The 21,201-nt window shown below is 51.0% G+C and overlaps 1 protein-coding gene across 3 annotated transcripts in view; it reads right to left on the reverse strand.

Moving 5' to 3' along the window:
* The window catches only part of LOC115181164 (vitamin K-dependent protein S-like), a 39,545-nt gene extending 21,335 nt beyond the window's left edge, over window positions 1-18,210 (reverse strand). The window contains exons 1-6 of one of the 3 annotated variants that reach the window (XM_029743196.1): window positions 18,007-18,210; window positions 12,642-12,799; window positions 5,261-5,285; window positions 3,281-3,353; window positions 2,796-2,809; window positions 1,060-1,182 (exon numbers count right to left, since the gene is read on the reverse strand). In XM_029743196.1, the coding sequence (XP_029599056.1) occupies window positions 1,060-1,182; window positions 2,796-2,809; window positions 3,281-3,353; window positions 5,261-5,285; window positions 12,642-12,799; window positions 18,007-18,085 (472 nt within the window). In that variant the 5' untranslated portion in view covers window positions 18,086-18,210. Of the gene's footprint in view, window positions 1-1,059; window positions 1,183-2,795; window positions 2,810-3,173; window positions 3,237-3,266; window positions 3,354-5,260; window positions 5,286-12,641; window positions 12,800-18,006 lie in introns of those variants that run through there. The other 2 variants (XM_029743194.1, XM_029743197.1) reach the window with 2 other exon arrangements.
* Between the last annotated feature and the right edge of the window lie 2,991 nt (window positions 18,211-21,201).

The following is a 21,201-nucleotide window of genomic DNA, read 5'->3' on the forward strand; positions in this document are numbered from 1 at the left end:
GACACCGACAGGTGAAGGAGGCCTGTCTGACCCTGTCTGTCTGGTACCTACCATCCTCACAGCGCGGGCCCTTCCAGCCTGGTCGACACCGACAGGTGAAGGAGGCCTGTCTGACCCTGTCTGTCTGGTACCTACCATCCTCACAGCGCGGGCCCTTCCAGCCTGGTCGACACCGACAGGTGAAGGAGGCCTGTCTGACCCTGTCTGTCTGGTACCTACCATCCTCACAGCGCGGGCCCTTCCAGCCTGGTCGACACCGACAGGTGAAGGACGCCCGTCTGACCCTGTCTGTCTGGTACCTACCATCCTCACAGCGCGGGCCCTTCCAGCCTGGTCGACACCGACAGGTGAAGGAGGCCCGTCTGACCCTGTCTGTCTGGTACCTACCATCCTCACAGCGCGGGCCCTTCCAGCCTGGTCGACACCGACAGGTGAAGGAGGCCCGTCTGACCCTGTCTGTCTGGTACCTACCAACCTCACAGCGCGGGCCCTTCCAGCCTGGTCGACACCGACAGGTGAAGGAGGCCCGTCTGACCCTGTCTGTCTGGTACCTACCATCCTCACAGCGCGGGCCCTTCCAGCCTGGTCGACACCGACAGGTGAAGGAGGCCTGTCTGACCCTGTCTGTCTGGTACCTACCATCCTCACAGCGCGGGCCCTTCCAGCCTGGTCGACACCGACAGGTGAAGGAGGCCTGTCTGACCCTGTCTGTCTGGTACCTACCATCCTCACAGCGCGGGCCCTTCCAGCCTGGTCGACACCGACAGGTGAAGGAGGCCCGTCTGACCCTGTCTGTCTGGTACCTACCATCCTCACAGCGCGGGCCCTTCCAGCCTGGTCGACACCGACAGGTGAAGGAGGCCCGTCTGACCCTGTCTGTCTGGTACCTACCATCCTCACAGCGCGGGCCCTTCCAGCCTGGTCGACACCGACAGGTGAAGGAGGCCTGTCTGACCCTGTCTGTCTGGTACCTACCATCCTCACAGCGCGGGCCCTTCCAGCCTGGTCGACACCGACAGGTGAAGGAGGCCTGTCTGACCCTGTCTGTCTGGTACCTACCATCCTCACAGCGCGGGCCCTTCCAGCCTGGTCGACACCGACAGGTGAAGGAGGCCTGTCCATCGATGCAGCGTTCAGAACCCTCCTTGTAACATGGAAACGGAAGGCACTGGTCACTGATCTCTGCAGAACAACACACACACACACACACACACACACACACACACACACACACACACACACACACACACACACACACACACACACACACACACACACAGAGTTACCAGGGACCAGCACCCTACCCCTAAACCAGGGGGGTCAAACACACGGTCTGGTGGCAAGCACCCTACCCCTAAACCAGGGGGGTCAAACATACGGCCCGGTGGCCAGCACCCTACCCCTAAACCAGGGGGGGGGGTCAAACATACGGCCCGGTGGCCAGCACCCTACCCCTAAACCAGGGGGTCAAACATACGGCCCGGTGGGCCAGCACCCTACCCCTAAACCAGGGGGGTCAAACATACGGCCCGGTGGCCAGCACCCTACCCCTAAACCAGGGGGGGGGGGTCAAACATACGGCCCGGTGGCCAGCACCCTACCCCTAAACCAGGGGGTCAAACATACGGCCCGGTGGGCCAGCACCCTACCCCTAAACCAGGGGGGTCAAACATACGGCCCGTGGGCCAGCACCCTACCCCTAAACCAGGGGGGGGGTCAAACATACGGCCCGGTGGCCAGCACCCTACCCCTAAACCAGGGGGTCAAACATACGGCCCGGTGGGCCAGCACCCTACCCCTAAACCAGGGGGGTCAAACATACGGTCTGGTGGCCAGCACCCTACCCCTAAACCAGGGGGGTCAAACACACGGTCTGGTGGCCAGCACCCTACCCCTAAACCAGGGGGTCAACTATACGGCCCGGTGGGCCAGCACCCTACCCCTAAACCAGGGGGGTCAAACATACGGCCCGGTGGCCAGCACCCTACCCCTAAACCAGGGGGGGGGGTCAAACATACGGCCCGGTGGCCAGCACCCTACCCCTAAACCAGGGGGGTCAAACATACGGCCCGGTGGGCCAGCACCCTACCCCTAAACCAGGGGGGTCAAACATACGGTCTAGTGGCCAGCACCCTACCCCTAAACCAGGGGGTCAAACACACGGCCCGGTGGGCCAGCACCCTACCCCTAAACCAGGGGGGTCAAACACACGGCCCGGTGGCCAGCACCCTACCCCTAAACCAGGGGGGTCAAACATACGGCCCGGTGGCCAGCACCCTACCCCTAAACCAGGGGGTCAAACATACGGCCCGTGGGCCAGCACCCTACCCCTAAACCAGGGGGTCAAACATACGGCCTGTGGGCCAGCACCCTACCCCTAAACCAGGGGGTCAAACACACGGTCTGGTGGCCAGCACCCTACCCCTAAACCAGGGGGGTCAAACACACGGTCTGGTGGCCAGCACCCTACCCCTAAACCAGGGGGGTCAAATATACAGCCTGGTGGGACAGCACCTTACTGCTAAACCAGGGGGGTCAAACATACGGCCCGGTGGGCCAGCACCCTACCCCTAAACCAGGGGGTCAAACATACGGTCTGGTGGCCAGCCCCCTACCCCTAAACCAGGGGGTCAAACAAATACATTTGACAACCCTTCCCTAAACCAACCCGTAGTCCTAACCTCTGAACCCCAAACCACCGTCTCTAACCTTTACCAACCTTTACCAGGTCCTGACCATCTCTAACCTTTACCAACCTTTGACACATGTCCTGACCATCTCTAACCTTTACCAACCTTTGACACAGGTCCTGACCGTCTCTAACCTTTACCAACCTTTGACACAGGTCCTGACCGTCTCTAACCTTCACCAACCTTTGACACAAGTCCTGACCATCTCTAACCTTTACCGACCTTTGACCCAGGTCCTGACCGTCTCTAACCTTTACCAGGTCCTGACCATCTATAACCTTTACCAACCTTTGACACAGGTCCTGACCATCTCTAACCTTCACCAACCTTTGACACAGGTCCTGACCGTCTCTAACCTTTACCAACCTTTGACACAGGTCCTGACCATCTCTAACCTTCACCAACCTTTGACACAGGTCCTGACCATCTCTAACCTTCACCAACCTTTGACACAGGTCCTGACCATCTCTAACCTTCACCAACCTTTGACACAGGTCCTGACCATCTCTAACCTTTACCAGGTCCTGACCATCTCTAACCTTTACCAGGTCCTGACCATCTCTAACCTTTACCAACCTCTGACACAAGTCCTGAGGTTTGAAGGGACGTTGGAGTCTCCGGAGTTGTGGTTGTTGATGCCGACACGATGCGAACCCAGACAAACTGAAACACAACACAGTGGGGTTATATCAGCTGGCATCAGTCATATCATCAGACAGCAATACAGTGGGGTTATATCAGCTGGCATCAGTCATATCATCAGACAGCAATACAGTGGGGTTATATCAGCTGGCATCAGTCATATCATCAGACAGCAATACAGTGGGGTTTATATCAGCTGGCATCAGTCATATCATCAGACAGCAATACAGTGGGGTTATATCAGCTGGCATCAGTCATATCATCAGACAGCAATACAGTGGGGTTATATCAGCTGGCATCAGTCATATCATCAGACACCAATACAGTGGGGTTATATTAGCTGGCATCAGTCCTATCATCAGACAGACAGCAACACAGTGGGGTTATATTAGCTGGCATCAGTCATATCATCAGACAGCAATACAGTGGGGTTATATTAGCTGGCATCAGTCATATCATCAGACAGACAGCAATACAGTGGGGTTATATTAGCTGGCATCAGTCATATCATCAGACAGCAATACAGTGGGGTTATATTAGCTGGCATCAGTCATATCATCAGACAGCAATACAGTGGGGTTATATTAGCTGGCATCAGTCATATCATCAGACAGCAACACAGTGGGGTTATATCAGCTGGCATCAGTCATATCATCAGACAGCAATACAGTGGGGTTATATCAGCTGGCATCAGTCATATCATCAGACAGCAATACAGTGGGGTTTATATCAGCTGGCATCAGTCATATCATCAGACAGACAGCAATACAGTGGGGTTATATCAGCTGGCATCAGTCATATCATCAGACAGCAATACAGTGGGGTTTATATCAGCTGGCATCAGTCATATCATCAGACAGCAACACAGTGGGGTTATATCAGCTGGCATCAGTCATATCATCAGACACCAATACAGTGGGGTTATATTAGCTGGCATCAGTCATATCATCAGACAGACAGCAACACAGTGGGGTTATATTAGCTGGCATCAGTCATATCATCAGACAGCAATACAGTGGGGTTATATCAGCTGGCATCAGTCATATCATCAGACACCAATACAGTGGGGTTATATTAGCTGGCATCAGTCATATCATCAGACAGACAGCAACACAGTGGGGTTATATTAGCTGGCATCAGTCATATCATCAGACAGCAATACAGTGGGGTTATATTAGCTGGCATCAGTCATATCATCAGACAGACAGCAATACAGTGGGGTTATATCAGCTGGCATCAGTCATATCATCAGACAGACAGCAACAGAGTGGGGTTATATCAGCTGGCATCAGTCATATTATCAGACAGACAGCAACACAGTGGGGTTATATTAGCTGGCATCAGTCATATCATCAGACAGACAGCAATACAGTGGGGTTATATTAGCTGGCATCAGTCATATCATCAGACAGACAGCAACACAGTGGGGTTATATTAGCTGGCATCAGTCATATCATCAGACAGCAATACAGTGGGGTTATATTAGCTGGCATCAGTCATATCATCAGACAGACAGCAATACAGTGGGGTTATATCAGCTGGCATCAGTCATATCATCAGACAGACAGCAACAGAGTGGGGTTATATCAGCTGGCATCAGTCATATTATCAGACAGACAGCAACACAGTGGGGTTATATTAGCTGGCATCAGTCATATCATCAGACAGACAGCAATACAGTGGGGTTATATTAGCTGGCATCAGTCATATCATCAGACAGCAATACAGTGGGGTTATATTAGCTGGCATCAGTCATATCATCAGACAGCAATACAGTGGGGTTATATTAGCTGGCATCAGTCATATGATAACTCACTGAGGAAATGAGGCTGAGGGTTTAGCTAGATTCTGTATCACTACATGTTATTCATGGAATTATGGGTGAAAACAGAAGGACTTCAACTGAGTGCAGAACGGCTGATACTTACAGACATATTGAGGATAGAAATATTCCTGTAAAAAAAGAGAAAAGAGGAGACATGAGCAGACGCCTGGTGTCTCTCTGGGAGGAGACATTATGAGCAGACGCCTGGTGTCCGTCTGGGAGGAGACATTATGAGCAGAGGCCTGGTGTCCGTCTGGGAGGAGACATTATGAGCAGACGCCTGGTGTCTGTCTGGGAGGAGACATTATGAGCAGAGGCCTGGTGTCTGTCTGGGAGGAGACATTATGAGCAGACGCCTGGTGTCTGTCTGGGAGGAGACATTATGAGCAGACGCCTGGTGTCTGTCTGGGAGGAGACATTATGAGCAGACGCCTGGTGTCTGTCTGGGAGGAGACATTATGAGCAGACGCCTGGTGTCTGTCTGGGAGGAGACATTATGAGCAGACGCCTGGTGTCCGTCTGGGAGGAGACATTATGAGCAGACGCCTGGTGTCTGTCTGGGAGGAGACATTATGAGCAGAGGCCTGGTGTCTGTCTGGGAGGAGACATTATGAGCAGAGGCCTGGTGTCTGTCTGGGAGGAGACATTATGAGCCGACGCCTGGTGTCTGTCTGGGAGGAGACATTATGAGCCGACGCCTGGTGTCTGTCTGGGAGGAGACATTATGAGCCGACGCCTGGTGTCTGTCTGGGAGGAGACATTATGAGCCGACGCCTGGTGTCTGTCTGGGAGGAGACATTATGAGCAGACGCCTGGTGTCCTGTCTGGGAAGGAGACATTATGAGCAGACGCCTGGTGTCTGTCTGGGGAGGAGACATGTTATGAGCAGACGCCTGGTGTCTGTCTGGGAGGGAGACATTATGAGCAGACGCCTTTGTTCTCTCTGGGAGGAGACATTATGAGGCAGACGCCTGGTGTCTGTCTGGGAGGAGACATTATTAGACAGTACGCCTGGTGGTTGTCTGGGAGGAGACCTTATGAGGCAGACGCCTGGTGGTGCCGTCTGGGGAGGAAGACATATGTAGCAGGACGCCTGGTGTCTGTCTGGGAGGAGACCATATGAACAGAGGCCTAGTGTCTGTTGCGGGAGGACTGGTTGTCTGTCTGGGAGGACAACATTATGAGCAAGGCCTGGTGTCCTGTGTCGGGAGGAATGGTGTCGTCTGGGAGGAGACATTATGACAGACCCTGGTGGTCTGGCTGGGAGGAGGAACATTATGAGCAGACGCCTGTGTCTATTGGGAGGAGACATTATGAGCAGACGCCTGGTGTCTGTCTGGGAGGAGACATTATGAGCAGACGCCTGGTGTCTGTCTGGGAGGAGACATTATGAGCAGACGCCTGGTGTCTGTCTGGGAGGAGACATTATGAGCAGACGCCTGGTGTCTGTCTGGGAGGAGACATTATGAGCAGACGCCTGGTGTCTGTCTGGGAGGAGACATTATGAGCAGACGCCTGGTGTCTGTCTGGGAGGAGACATTATGAGCAGAGGCCTGGTGTCTGTCTGGGATAGCTGTTGACGGAGCATTATGAGCAGAGGCCTGGTGTCTGTCTGGGAGGAGACATTATGAGCAGAGGCCTGGTGTCTCTCTGGGAGGAGACATTATGAGCAGACGCCTGGTGTCTGTCTGGGAGGAGACATTATGAGCAGACGCCTGGTGTCTGTCCGGGAGGAGACATTATGAGCAGACGCCTGGTGTCTGTCTGGGAGGAGACATTATGAGCAGACGCCTGGTGTCTGTCTGGGAGGAGACATTATGAGCAGACGCCTGGTGTCTGTCTGGGAGGAGACATTATGAGCAGACGCCTGGTGTCCGTCTGGGAGGAGACATTATGAGCAGAGGCCTGGTGTCCGTCTGGGAGGAGACATTATGAGCAGACGCCTGGTGTCTGTCTGGGAGGAGACATTATGAGCAGAGGCCTGGTGTTGGGGATGAGACATTTATGAGCAGAGGCCTGGTGTCTGTCTGGGAGGAGACATTATGAGCAGACGCCTGGTGTCTGTCTGGGAGGAGACATTATGAGCAGACGCCTGGTGTCTGTCTGGGAGGAGACATTATGAGCAGACGCCTGGTGTCTGTCTGGGAGGAGACATTATGAGCAGACGCCTGGTGTCTGTCTGGGAGGAGACATTATGAGCAGACGCCTGGTGTCTGTCTGGGAGGGGACATTATGAGCAGACGGCCTGGTGTCTGTCTGGGAGGAGACATTATGAGCAGAGGCCTGGTGTCTGTCTGGGAGGGAGACATTATGAGCAGAGGCCTGGTGTCTGTCTGGGAGGAGACATTATGAGCCGACGCCTGGTGTCTGTCTGGGAGGAGACATTATGAGCCGACGCCTGGTGTCTGTCTGGGAGGAGACATTATGAGCCGACGCCTGGTGTCTGTCTGGGAGGAGACATTATGAGCCGACGCCTGGTGTCTGTCTGGGAGGAGACATTATGAGCAGACGCCTGGTGTCTGTCTGGGAGGAGACATTATGAGCAGACGCCTGGTGTCTGTCTGGGAGGAGACATTATGAGCAGACGCCTGGTGTCTGTCTGGGAGGAGACATTATGAGCAGACGCCTGGTGTCTCTCTGGGAGGAGACATTATGAGCAGACGCCTGGTGTCTGTCTGGGAGGAGACATTATGAGCAGACGCCTGGTGTCTGTCTGGGAGGAGACATTATGAGCAGACGCCTGGTGTCCGTCTGGGAGGAGACATTATGAGCAGACGCCTGGTGTCTGTCTGGGAGGAGACATTATGAACAGAGGCCTAGTGTCTGTCTGGGAGGACTGGTGTCTGTCTGGGAGGACACATTATGAGCAGAGGCCTGGTGTCTGTCTGGGAGGACTGGTGTCTGTCTGGGAGGAGACATTATGAGCAGACGCCTGGTGTCTGTCTGGGAGGAGACATTATGAGCAGACGCCTGGTGTCTGTCTGGGAGGAGACATTATGAGCAGACGCCTGGTGTCTGTCTGGGAGGAGACATTATGAGCAGACGCCTGGTGTCTGTCTGGGAGGAGACATTATGAGCAGACGCCTGGTGTCTGTCTGGGAGGAGACATTATGAGCAGACGCCTGGTGTCTGTCTGGGAGGAGACATTATGAGCAGAGGCCTGGTGTCTGTCTGGGAGGAGACATTATGAGCAGAGGCCTGGTGTCTGTCTGGGAGGAGACATTATGAGCAGAGGCCTGGTGTCTGTCTGGGAGGAGACATTATGAGCAGAGGCCTGGTGTCTCTCTGGGAGGAGACATTATGAGCAGACGCCTGGTGTCTGTCTGGGAGGAGACATTATGAGCAGACGCCTGGTGTCTGTCCGGGAGGAGACATTATGAGCAGACGCCTGGTGTCTGTCTGGGAGGAGACATTATGAGCAGACGCCTGGTGTCTGTCTGGGAGGAGACATTATGAGCAGACGCCTGGTGTCTGTCTGGGAGGAGACATTATGAGCAGACGCCTGGTGTCCGTCTGGGAGGAGACATTATGAGCAGACGCCTGGTGTCTGTCTGGGAGGAGACATTATGAGCAGACGCCTGGTGTCCGTCTGGGAGGAGACATTATGAGCAGACGCCTGGTGTCTGTCTGGGAGGAGACATTATGAGCCGACGCCTGGTGTCTGTCTGGGAGGAGACATTATGAGCCGACGCCTGGTGTCTGTCTGGGAGGAGACATTATGAGCCGACGCCTGGTGTCTGTCTGGGAGGAGACATTATGAGCCGACGCCTGGTGTCTGTCTGGGAGGAGACATTATGAGCCGACGCCTGGTGTCTGTCTGGGAGGAGACATTATGAGCCGACGCCTGGTGTCTGTCTGGGAGGAGACATTATGAGCCGACGCCTGGTGTCCGTCTGGGAGGAGACATTATGAGCCGACGCCTGGTGTCTGTCTGGGAGGAGACATTATGAGCAGACGCCTGGTGTCCGTCTGGGAGGAGACATTATGAGCAGACGCCTGGTGTCTGTCTGGGAGGAGACATTATGAGCAGACGCCTGGTGTCTGTCTGGGAGGAGACATTATGAGCAGACGCCTGGTGTCTGTCTGGGAGGAGACATTATGAGCAGACGCCTGGTGTCCGTCTGGGAGGAGACATTATGAGCCGACGCCTGGTGTCTCTCTGGGAGGAGACATTATGAGCAGACGCCTGGTGTCTGTCTGGGAGGAGACATTATGAACAGACGCCTGTTGTCTGTCTGGGAGGAGACATTATGAGCAGACGCCTGGTGTCTGTCTGGGAGGAGACATTATGAGCAGACGCCTGGTGTCTGTCTGGGAGGAGACATTATGAACAGACGCCTGTTGTCTGTCTGGGAGGAGACATTATGAGCAGACGCCTGGTGTCTGTCTGGGAGGAGACATTATGAGCCGACGCCTGGTGTCTGTCTGGGAGGAGACATTATGAGCAGACGCCTGGTGTCTGTCTGGGAGGTGTCTGCCTGGGAGGAGACATTATGAGCAGAGGCCTAGTGTCTGTCTGGGAGGACTGGTGTCTGTCTGGGAGGAGACATTATGAGCAGAGGCCTGGTGTCTGTCTGGGAGGGTGACATTATGAGCAGAGGCCTGGTGTCTGTCTGGGAGGTGTCTGTCTGGGAGGAGACATTATGAGCAGACGCCTGGTGTCTGTCTGGGAGGAGACATATGAGCCGACGCCTGGTGTCCGTCTGGGAGGAGACATTATGAGCAGACGCCTGGTGTCTGTCTGGGAGGAGACATTATGAGCAGACGCCTGGTGTCTGTCTGGGAGGAGACATTATGAGCCGACGCCTGGTGTCTGTCTGGGAGGAGACATTATGAGCAGACGCCTGGTGTCTGTCTGTCTGTCTGGGAGGAGACATTATGAGCAGACGCCTGGTGTCTGTCTGGGAGGAGACATTATGAGCAGACGCCTGGTGTCCTGTCTGGGAGGAGACATTATGAGCAGACGCCTGGTGTCTGTCTGGGAGGAGACATTATGAGCAGACGCCTGGTGTCTGTCTCGGGAGGAGACATTATGAGCGGACGCCTGGTGTCTGTCTGGGAGGAGACATTATGAGCAGACGCCTGGTGTCTGTCTGGGAGGAGACATTATGAGCAGACGCCTGGTGTCTGTCTGGGAGGAGACATTATGAGCAGACGCCTGGTGTCGTCTGGGAGGAGACATTATGAGCAGACGCCTGGTGTCTGTCTGGGAGGAGACATTATGAGCAGACGCCTGGTGTCCGTCTGGGAGGAGACATTATGAGCAGACGCCCTGGTGTCTGTCTGGGAGGAGACATTATGAGCCGACGCCTGGTGTCTGTCTGGGAGGAGACATTATGAGCCGACGCCTGGTGTCTGTCTGGGAGGAGACATATGAGCCGACGCCTGGTGTCTGTCTGGGAGGAGACATTATGAGCCGACGCCTGGTGTCTGTCTGGGAGGAGACATTATGAGCGACGCCTGGTGTCTGTCTGGGAGGAGACATTATGAGCCGACGCCTGGTGTCTGTCTGGGAGGAGACATTATGAGCCGACGCCTGGTGTCCGTCTGGGAGGAGACATTATGAGCCGACGCCTGGTGTCTGTCTGGGAGGAGACATTATGAGCAGACGCCTGGTGTCCGTCTGGGAGGAGACATTATGAGCAGACGCCTGGTGTCTGTCTGGGAGGAGACATTATGAGCAGACGCCTGGTGTCTGTCTGGGAGGAGACATTATGAGCAGACGCCTGGTGTCTGTCTGGGAGGAGACATTATGAGCAGACGCCTGGTGTCCGTCTGGGAGGAGACATTATGAGCCGACGCCTGGTGTCTCTCTGGGAGGAGACATTATGAGCAGACGCCTGGTGTCTGTCTGGGAGGAGACATTATGAACAGACGCCTGTTGTCTGTCTGGGAGGAGACATTATGAGCAGACGCCTGGTGTCTGTCTGGGAGGAGACATTATGAGCAGACGCCTGGTGTCTGTCTGGGAGGAGACATTATGAACAGACGCCTGTTGTCTGTCTGGGAGGAGACATTATGAGCAGACGCCTGGTGTCTGTCTGGGAGGAGACATTATGAGCCGACGCCTGGTGTCTGTCTGGGAGGAGACATTATGAGCAGACGCCTGGTGTCTGTCTGGGAGGTGTCTGCCTGGGAGGAGACATTATGAGCAGAGGCCTAGTGTCTGTCTGGGAGGACTGGTGTCTGTCTGGGAGGAGACATTATGAGCAGAGGCCTGGTGTCTGTCTGGGAGGTGACATTATGAGCAGAGGCCTGGTGTCTGTCTGGGAGGTGTCTGTCTGGGAGGAGACATTATGAGCAGACGCCTGGTGTCTGTCTGGGAGGAGACATTATGAGCCGACGCCTGGTGTCCGTCTGGGAGGAGACATTATGAGCAGACGCCTGGTGTCTGTCTGGGAGGAGACATTATGAGCAGACGCCTGGTGTCTGTCTGGGAGGAGACATTATGAGCCGACGCCTGGTGTCTGTCTGGGAGGAGACATTATGAGCAGACGCCTGGTGTCTGTCTGGGAGGAGACATTATGAGCAGACGCCTGGTGTCTGTCTGGGAGGAGACATTATGAGCAGACGCCTGGTGTCCGTCTGGGAGGAGACATTATGAGCAGACGCCTGGTGTCTGTCTGGGAGGAGACATTATGAGCAGACGCCTGGTGTCTGTCTGGGATATTCAACCAGTCAACAGCATGGAGGTCAAGGTCCCACTACCATCCCACTCAGCTACGTCAACACGAGCCAACGGGTCAGATCACAGCATAGACAAACACACGATGGGGGAACGGTTCAATGACCTGAGTCTGTTACATACACACACACACACACACACACACACACACACACACACACACACACACACACACACAACACACACACACACACACACACATACACACACACACACACACACACACACACACACACACACACACACTGACATGACCATCTAGTGACTACCCTCTCTCTCCCCAGGTCTCTCCTGACATGACCATCTAGTGACTACCCTCTCTCTCTCCCCAGGTCCCTCCTGACATGACCATCTAGTGACTACCCTCTCTCTCTCCCCAGGTCTCTCCTGACATGACCATCTAGTGACTACCCTCTCTCTCTCCCCAGGTCTCTCCTGACATGACCATCTAGTGACTACCCTCTCTCTCTCCCCAGGTCTCTCCTGACATGACCATCTAGTGACTACCCTCTCTCTCTCCCCAGGTCTCTCCTGACATGACCATCTAGTGACTACCCTCTCTCTCTCCCCAGGTCTCTCCTGACCATCTAGTGACTACCCTCTCTCTCTCCCCAGGTCTCTCCTGACATGGCCATCTAGTGACTACCCTCTCTCTCTCTCCCCAGGTCCCTCCTGACATGGCCATCTTGTAGCTAGTGTGCCGGGGGCCTCTCAGGAGCCTAGTCTACCCTCTCCTCAGGTCCCTCCTGACATGACATCTTGTAGCTAGCGTGCCGGGGGCCTCTCAGGAGCCACTCACCGTCTCTGGGTAGTTCTCAAAGATCTCCCGCGCCTCCTCCTTGTTGCACAGCTCCTCGATACATTCTCTCTCCAGGTTCCCTTTCTTGCTCTCCTCAAACAGAGCGTTGGCCCTGCGGTGCCGAGACAGAAACTGGGAGGCCCTGTTCTGGGTCAGGACTGGAGACAGACGAGCACGTGTAACTGGGTCGGTTATGTTTTCCACTTGCAAAAACTCCAGAAACTTTTTTAAGTCGCTCTGGATAAGAGCGTCTGCTAAAATGACGTAAATATAAATGTAAATGTTATTCAATGTTCCTGTATTTCTATTGGTTGTGTGAAGGACGGACGCTGGGAGACGAGAAGCAAGTACAAAAGGGGGAAGTTAACAGTTAATAAACAACGGACGAGAAACAAAACAAGGACAGCGTCCGGACATGGGATAAAACACAACGACAGTAACGGCCGACACAGGGAACAAACTGAGGAACGGACAGATATAGAAGGGGCGATCGACAAAAGTGAAGGAGTCTAGGGGAGTCCAATGTGTCACGTCCTGACCAGTAAAGGGGTTATTTGTTATTGTAGTTTGGTCAGGACGTGGCAGGGGGTGTTTGTTTTATGTAGTTCGGGGTTTGTTGGGGTATTGTTCTATGTTTTGTATTTCTATGGTTTTTCTATGTTGTGTATTTCTTTGTGTTTGGCCTGGTATGGCTCTCAATCAGGAACAGCTTGTACATCGTTGTTGCTGATTGGGAGTCATACTTAGGTAGCCCTTCTTTTCACCTGTCCCTTTTGTGGGAAGTTGTTTTTGCACTGCTGTGTGTTAGCCTGCAATACTGTCTAGCTGTCGTGCGTTTTCTTGTTTTGTTACGTGTTCAATAAACGTAAATATGAGCACTCAACCCGCTGCATTTTGGTCCACTCTATACAACGGCCGTTACACAATGAGCGCCGATACGCGGTAATGATGGTGACAGGTGTGCGTAATGATGGGGACCAGGTGGGCGTAATGATGGTGACAGGTGTGTGTAATGATGGGGACCAGGTGTGTGTAATGATGGTGACAGGTGTGTGTAATGATGGGGACCAGGTGTGTGTAATGATGGTGACAGGTGTGTGTAATGATGGTGACAGGTGTGCGTAATGATGGTGACAGGTGTGCGTAATGATGGTGACAGGTGTGTGTAATGATGGTGACAGGTGTGTGTAATGATGGTGACAGGTGTGTGTAATGAGGGTGACAGGTGTGTGTAATGATGGTGACAGGTGTGCGTAATGATGGTGACAGGTGTGTGTAATGGGGACCAGGTGTGAGTAATGATGGTGGCAGGTGTGTGTAATGAGGGTGACAGGTGTGTGTAATGATGGTGACAGGTGTGCGTAATGAGGGTGACAGGTGTGTGTAATGAGGGTGACAGGTGTGTGTAATGATGGTGACAGGTGTGCGTAATGATGGTGACAGGTGTGTGTAATGATGGTGACAGGTGTGCGTAATGATGGTGACAGGTGTGCGTAATGATGGTAACAGGTGTGTGTAATGGGGACCAGGTGTGAGTAATGATGGTGGCAGGTGTGCATAATGATGGTGGCAGGTGTGTGTAATGATGGTGACAGGTGTGTGTAATGATGGTGACAGGTGTGTGTAATGATGGTGACAGGTGTGCGTAATGATGGTGGCAGGTGTGTGTAATGATGGTGACAGGTGTGTGTAATGATGGTGACAGGTGTGTGTAATGATGGTGACAGGTGTGTGTAATGATGGTGTGCGTAATGATGGTGACAGGTGTGTGTAATGATGGTGACAGGTGTGTGTAATGATGGTGACAGGTGTGCGTAATGATGGTGGCAGGTGTGTGTAATGATGGTGGCAGGTGTGTGTAATGATGGTTACAGGTGTGTGTAATGATGGTGACAGGTGTGCGTAATGATGGTGACAGGTGTGCGTAATGATGGTGACAGGTGTGTGTAATGATGGTGACAGGTGTGTGTAATGATGGTGACAGGTGTGCGTAATGATGGTGACAGGTGTGTGTAATGAGGGTGACAGGTGTGCGTAATGATGGTGACAGGTGTGTGTAATGAGGGTGACAGGTGTGCGTAATGATGGTGACAGGTGTGCGTAATGATGGTGACAGATGTGTGTAATGGGGACCAGGTGTGAGTAATGATGGTGGCAGGTGTGCATAATGATGGTGGCAGGTGTGTGTAATGATGGTGGCAGGTGTGTGTAATGATGGTGACAGGTGTGAGTAATGATGGTGGCAGGTGTGTGTAATGATGGTGACAGGTGTGAGTAATGATGGTGACAGGTGTGTGTAATGATGGTGACAGGTGTGTGTAATGATGGTGACAGGTGTGTGTAATGATGGTGACCGGTGTGTGTAATGATGGTGACAGGTGTGTGTAATGATGGTGACAGGTGTGCGTAATGATGGTGACAGGTGTGAGTAATGATGGTAACAGGTGTGTGTAATGATGGTGACAGGTGTGTGTAATGATGGTGACAGGTGTGTGTAATGATGGTGACCGGTGTGTGTAATGATGGTGACAGGTGTGTGTAATGATGGTGACAGGTGTGCGTAATGATGGTGACAGGTGTGAGTAATGATGGTAACAGGTGTGAGTAATGATGGTGACAGGTGTGCATAATGATGGTGACAGGTGTGTGTAATGATGGTGACAGGTGTGTGTAATGATGGTGACAGGTGTGTGTAATGATGGTGACAGGTGTGCGTAATGATGGTGACAGGTGTGTGTAATGATGGACAGCCTGGCGTCCTCGAGTGCCAGAGAGGGAGCAGACGTGATAGGGCGGTTGAATTTACATATTAATTAGGTGTCATGCTATTGGCTACACTTGCAGATAAGGGGGAGGGGGAATCACAAACGTAAATTCTTCCCAGTCTGATATTAACCTGCAAGTGTAACAGTGTAGGTTCCGTCCCTCTCGTCGCCCCAACCTGGGCTTGAACCAGGGACCCTCTGCACACATCAACAACTGACACCCCACGAAGCATTGTTACCCATCGCGCCACAAAAGCCGCGGCCCTTGCAACGCAAGGGGAACAACTACTTCAAGGTCTCAGAGTGAGTGACGTCACCGATTGAAACGCTTTTAGCGCGCACCACCGCTAACTAACTAGCCATTTCACATCGGTTACACCCCCGCTAACTAACTAGCCATTTCACATGGGTTACACCACCGCTAACTAACTAGCCATTTCACATGGGTTACACCACCGCTAACTAACTAGCCATTTCACATCCGTTACACCACCGCTAACTAACTAGCCATTTCACATCGGTTACACCACCGCTAACTAGCTAGCCATTTCACATCGGTTACACCACCGCTAACTAGCTAGCCATTTCACATCGGTTACACCACCGCTAACTAGCTAGCCATTTCACATCGGTTACACCACCGCTAACTAGCTAGCCATTTCACATCGGTTACACCACCGCTAACTAGCTAGCCATTTCACATCGGTTACACCACCGCTAACTAGCTAGCCATTTCACATCGGTTACACCACCGCTAACTAGCTAGCCATTTCACATCGGTTACAACACCGCTAACTAACTAGCCATTTCACATCGGTTACACCACCGCTAACTAACTAGCCATTTCACATCGGTTACACCACCGCTAACTAACTAGCCATTTCACATCGGTTACACAAGCATTAGGTCACGTTCTGAAACACTCTATTCTATTTTCAGACGTACAATGTGTACGAGTTCACTAGGTACACGTCCAGATGTATACAGTACATGTACAGTAACCGTTAGATATTAAGGAGGCTGTCACATCCTGACCATAGTAAGATGTTATTTTCTATGGTAGAGTAGGTGTTTTTCTATGTTTTCTATTTCTATGTTCTTAGGTTCTAGTTTTTGTATTTCTATGTTGGGGGATTTTTGTTTGGGATGATCTCCAATTAGAGGCAGCTGGTCCACGTTGTCTCTAATTGGAGATCATACTTAAGTAGGGGTTTTTTTCTACCTGGGTTTTGTGGGAGATTATTTTTGAGTTAGTGTTTGCTTCTCCTCTGCGTCACGGTTTGTTGTTTTGTTTATTCCGTTTATTTGATGTGTCGAATAGTTTCACAGATGAAATAAAATGTGGAACGACAAACACTGCTGCACCTTGGTCCTCTTCTCCTTACGACAAACCGTGACAGGGGCATCCTGGGATGTGCTTTTCTTTAAAAAAATGTTTTATTGCTGTTAAAGAGTGAGCTAGCTAGCATGCTCTAATTACAATGGGTCACATTAGCTCCCTGCTAACAGTGATATTGACATGCAAGCGGAACGAATCACGAATGCACAGCCATCAACATGCCTGGTTGATTCCTACACATCTAAATGTGTTTTTCCTTTTGTCTGTAGTCAGAATAAAAACACCAATCAACTGTTTGTCGATGGCTGGACCGTCTTTTCTTTAAAAACACAACGCAAGAAGTTACAAAGTGCTGATTACATCTGTTACACTCATTTCCATTGCAGTCATTTCAGCAGACGCTCTTATCCAGAGTGACTTACAGTAGTGAATGCATACATTTCATTTCATGCACTTGGACTGGCCCCCCCGTGGGAATCGAACCCACAACCCTGGCGTTGCAAACACCATGCTCTACCAACTGAGCTACACGTGAAGGCTAGTGTTAATTACATTGTTATTACTCGTATTAACAGCAGCAGGAAGAAGGGGGTTTCTGTTAACGGTGTATGTGATGTTTTCCACATGTTGGATTGATGAATAATTTGGATCAAATTGTAGATTTAAACGGATTAGTAAACAGTCCCATTTTCTCAACGGGCCTTTGTTCTTGTTTAGCGGGGTATTTACCCCCCCAAACACGTGATTTTATTTCAATCAAAGCATTTAGTAAAATAAAAAACATGAATAAATCTAGGAGGCGTCACTCATCTTCCGAGACTTCAGGAAAAGTCTATAAACATCAGATCACCTGTTGTCTGTGTCGACATACGCAGCTCAAACATGTTTCTCCTGAGTTTATAACGTGCTGTGAAAAGTAGCTTTGGCTTCGACGCATGAAAGTTGTATTTTAGTAACAAGTTACCGTTAATTATTTGGCTTTGACGGATATAAATTGTATTTTAGTAACTAGTTACCGTTCATTCTTTGGCTTTGACGGATATAAATTGTATTTTAGTTTGGAAGTTACCGTTAATTATTTGGCTTTTGACGGATATAAATTGTATTTTAGTAACAAGTTACCGTTAATTATTTGGAAAAGAAAATATCCTGATCTTGTAAAAGCGTAAAAACAACAACCACCAAAGCTGTACTTTTACTTTCCACATATGTCCATTTTTCAGTTATCCAACATTAAAAAACTAAATCAAGTTTCACTTACATCGATGAGCGTCGCAAAGCGCCATCAGAAGGATGAAACAAACCACGGAGTTTCCCAACGCCGTTTTATGTTTCCACATAGTCAAAACCGATCCTCGGAACAGCTCAGGTCTGTTAGAAACAACTTGATTCTTCACCAAAATGTTTTTTCGCCTGTTAGGTGGAGAGAGCTGGGACTGGACCGGGAGCTGGGAGAGGAGGGGAGGGGAGAGGAGAGGGGGGGAGAGGGGGGAGAGGAGGAGAGAGGAGAGGAGAGGAGGGGAGGGGAGAGGAGAGGGGGGAGAGGGGGGAGAGGAGGGGAGAGGAGAGGAGAGGAGAGGGGGGGAGGAGAGGAGAGGAGAGGGAGGGAGGGAGGCGGAACGTGTGTCATTAACAACATTAACATGAGCAACAATACTGGAATCGGCGTTTAACCTTCAAAAATAAAAGTCCCCGATTGAAACATGCGAACAAATGACAGTAGTGGAATCATGCCACAATTGGAATAGATCATAGGAGTGCTGAAAAATGTAATGTAGTAAATGTAATGTTCTCTGTATTTGTAAACAGAGAACATTCCTGGTGCTGAGTCCTCCAGATCAGAGGTATCAGCACCAGAGATGTTCTCTTGATAAGCACCAGGGATGTTCTCTAGATAAGCACCAGGGATGTTCTCTTGATAAGCACCAGGGATGTTCTCTTGATAAGCACCAGGGATGTTCTCTAGATAAGCACCAGGGATGTTCTCTTGATAAGCACCAGGTATGTTCTCTTGATAAGCACCAGGGATGTTCTCTTGATCAGCACCAGGGTGTTCTCTTGATAAGCACCAGGGATGTTCTCTTGATAAGCACCAGGGATGTTCTCTTGATAAGCACCAGGGATGTTCTCTTGATAAGCACCAGGGATGTTCTCTTGATAAGCACCAGGGATGTTCTCTTGATAGACGATACATCCACATTACAATTTCAACCTTTTTTTTATTTTATAATTATTGTCTTTTGTTGAATTCATAGAACAACATTCCAAACTTGGTGTTGAGCATTATCTTGTACCAGTGTGGCATGATTCCAAAAATATAATCCGTTTCCATCTGTTTCAGTGGGGGGACTTTTATTTTGAAGGCGAACCGATCATTCCACTGTTGTTGACCCCGACAGAGGGGGAGCGCTGTTACTCTCTCTGCTCTACTTCAAACATACATTCTGCTGCCTGCCTGTGTTGCTGTGCTGGGACTTTGAGTTGAGGACAATATTTATACCCCTGACTAGAGGCCCTGGTAGATTATAGAGGCACAGAGGAACAGAGACAGTATTTATACCCCTGACTAGAGGCCCTGGTAGATTGCAGAGGAACAGAGGAACAGAGACAGTATTTAACCCCCTGACTAGAGGCCCTGGTAGATTGTAGAGGGACAGAGACAGTATTTATACCCCTGACTAGAGACCCTGGTAGATTGTAGAGGCACAGAGGAACTGAGACAGTATTTATACCCCTGACTAGAGACCCTGGTAGATTGTAGAGGAACAGAGGAACAGAGACAGTATTTAACCCCCTGACTAGAGGCCCTGGTAGATTGTAGAGGAACAGAGACAGTATTTATACCCCTGACTAGAGACCCTGGTAGATTGTAGAGGCACAGAGGAACAGAGACAGTATTTATACCCCTGACTAGAGACCCTGGTAGATTGTAGAGGAACAGAGACAGTATTTATAACCCTGACTAGAGGTCCTGGTAGATTGTAGAGGCACAGAGACAGTATTTATACCCCTGACTAGAGGCCCTGGTAGATTGTAGAGGAACAGAGGGACAGAGACAGTATTTAACCCCCTGACTAGAGGCCCTGGTAGATTGTAGAGGAACAGAGGAACAGAGACAGTATTTATACCCCTGACTAGAGGCCCTGGTAGATTATAGAGGACCAGAGACAGTATTTATACCCCTGACTAGAGGCCCTGGTAGATTGTAGAGGAACAGAGACAGTATTTATACCCCTGACTAGAGGCCCTGGGAGATTGTAGAGGAACAGAGACAGTATTTAACCCCCTGCCTAGAGGCCCTGGTAGATTGTAGAGGAACAGAGACAGTATTTATACCCCTGACTAGAGGTCCTGGTAGATTGTAGAGGCACAGAGACAGTATTTATACCCCTGACTAGAGGCCCTGGTAGATTGTAGAGGAACAGAGGAACAGAGACAGTATTTATACCCCTGACTAGAGGCCCTGGTAGATTGTAGAGGAACAGAGACAGTATTTATACCCCCTGACTAGAGGCCCTGGTAGATTGTAGAGGAACAGAGGAACAGAGACAGTATTTATACCCCTGACTAGAGGCCCTGGTAGATTGTAGAGGAACAGAGACAGTATTTATACCCCTGACTAGAGGCCCTGGTAGATTGTAGAGGCACAGAGACAGTATTTATACCCCTGACTAGAGGCCCTGGTAGATTGTAGAGGCACAGAGGAACAGAGACAGTATTTATACCCCTGACTAGAGGCCCTGGTAGATTGTAGAGGAACAGAGACAGTATTTATACCCCTGACTAGAGGCCCTGGTAGATTGTAGAGGAACAGAGGAACAGAGACAGTATTTAACCCCCTGACTAGAGGCCCTGGTAGATTGTAGAGGAACAGAGGAACAGAGACAGTATTTATACCCCTGACTAGAGGCCCTGGTAGATTGTAGAGGCACAGAGACAGTATTTATACCCCTGACTAGAGGCCCTGGTAGATTGTAGAGGAACAGAGACCAGTATTTATACCCCTGACTAGAGGCCCTGGTAGATTGTAGAGGAACAGAGACAGTATTTATACCCCTGACTAGAGGTCCTGGTAGATTGTAGAGGAACAGAGGAACAGAGACAGTATTTATACCCCTGACTAGAGGCCCTGGTAGATTGTAGAGACACAGAGACAGTATTTATACCCCTGACTAGAGGCCCTGGTAGATTGTAGAGGAACAGAGACAGTATTTATACCCCTGACTAGAGGCCCTGGTAGATTGTAGAGGAACAGAGACAGTATTTATACCCCTGACTAGAGGTCCTGGTAGATTGTAGAGGAACAGAGGAACTGAGACAGTATTTATACCCCTGACTAGAGGTCCTGGTAGATTGTAGAGGAACAGAGACAGTATTTATACCCCTGACTAGAGGCCCTGGTAGATTGTAGAGGAACAGAGACAGTATTTATACCCCTGACTAGAGGCCCTGGTAG

This window comes from Salmo trutta, unplaced genomic scaffold, assembly GCF_901001165.1.
Source record: "Salmo trutta unplaced genomic scaffold, fSalTru1.1, whole genome shotgun sequence".
NCBI classification, from domain to species: Eukaryota; Metazoa; Chordata; class Actinopteri; order Salmoniformes; family Salmonidae; genus Salmo; species Salmo trutta.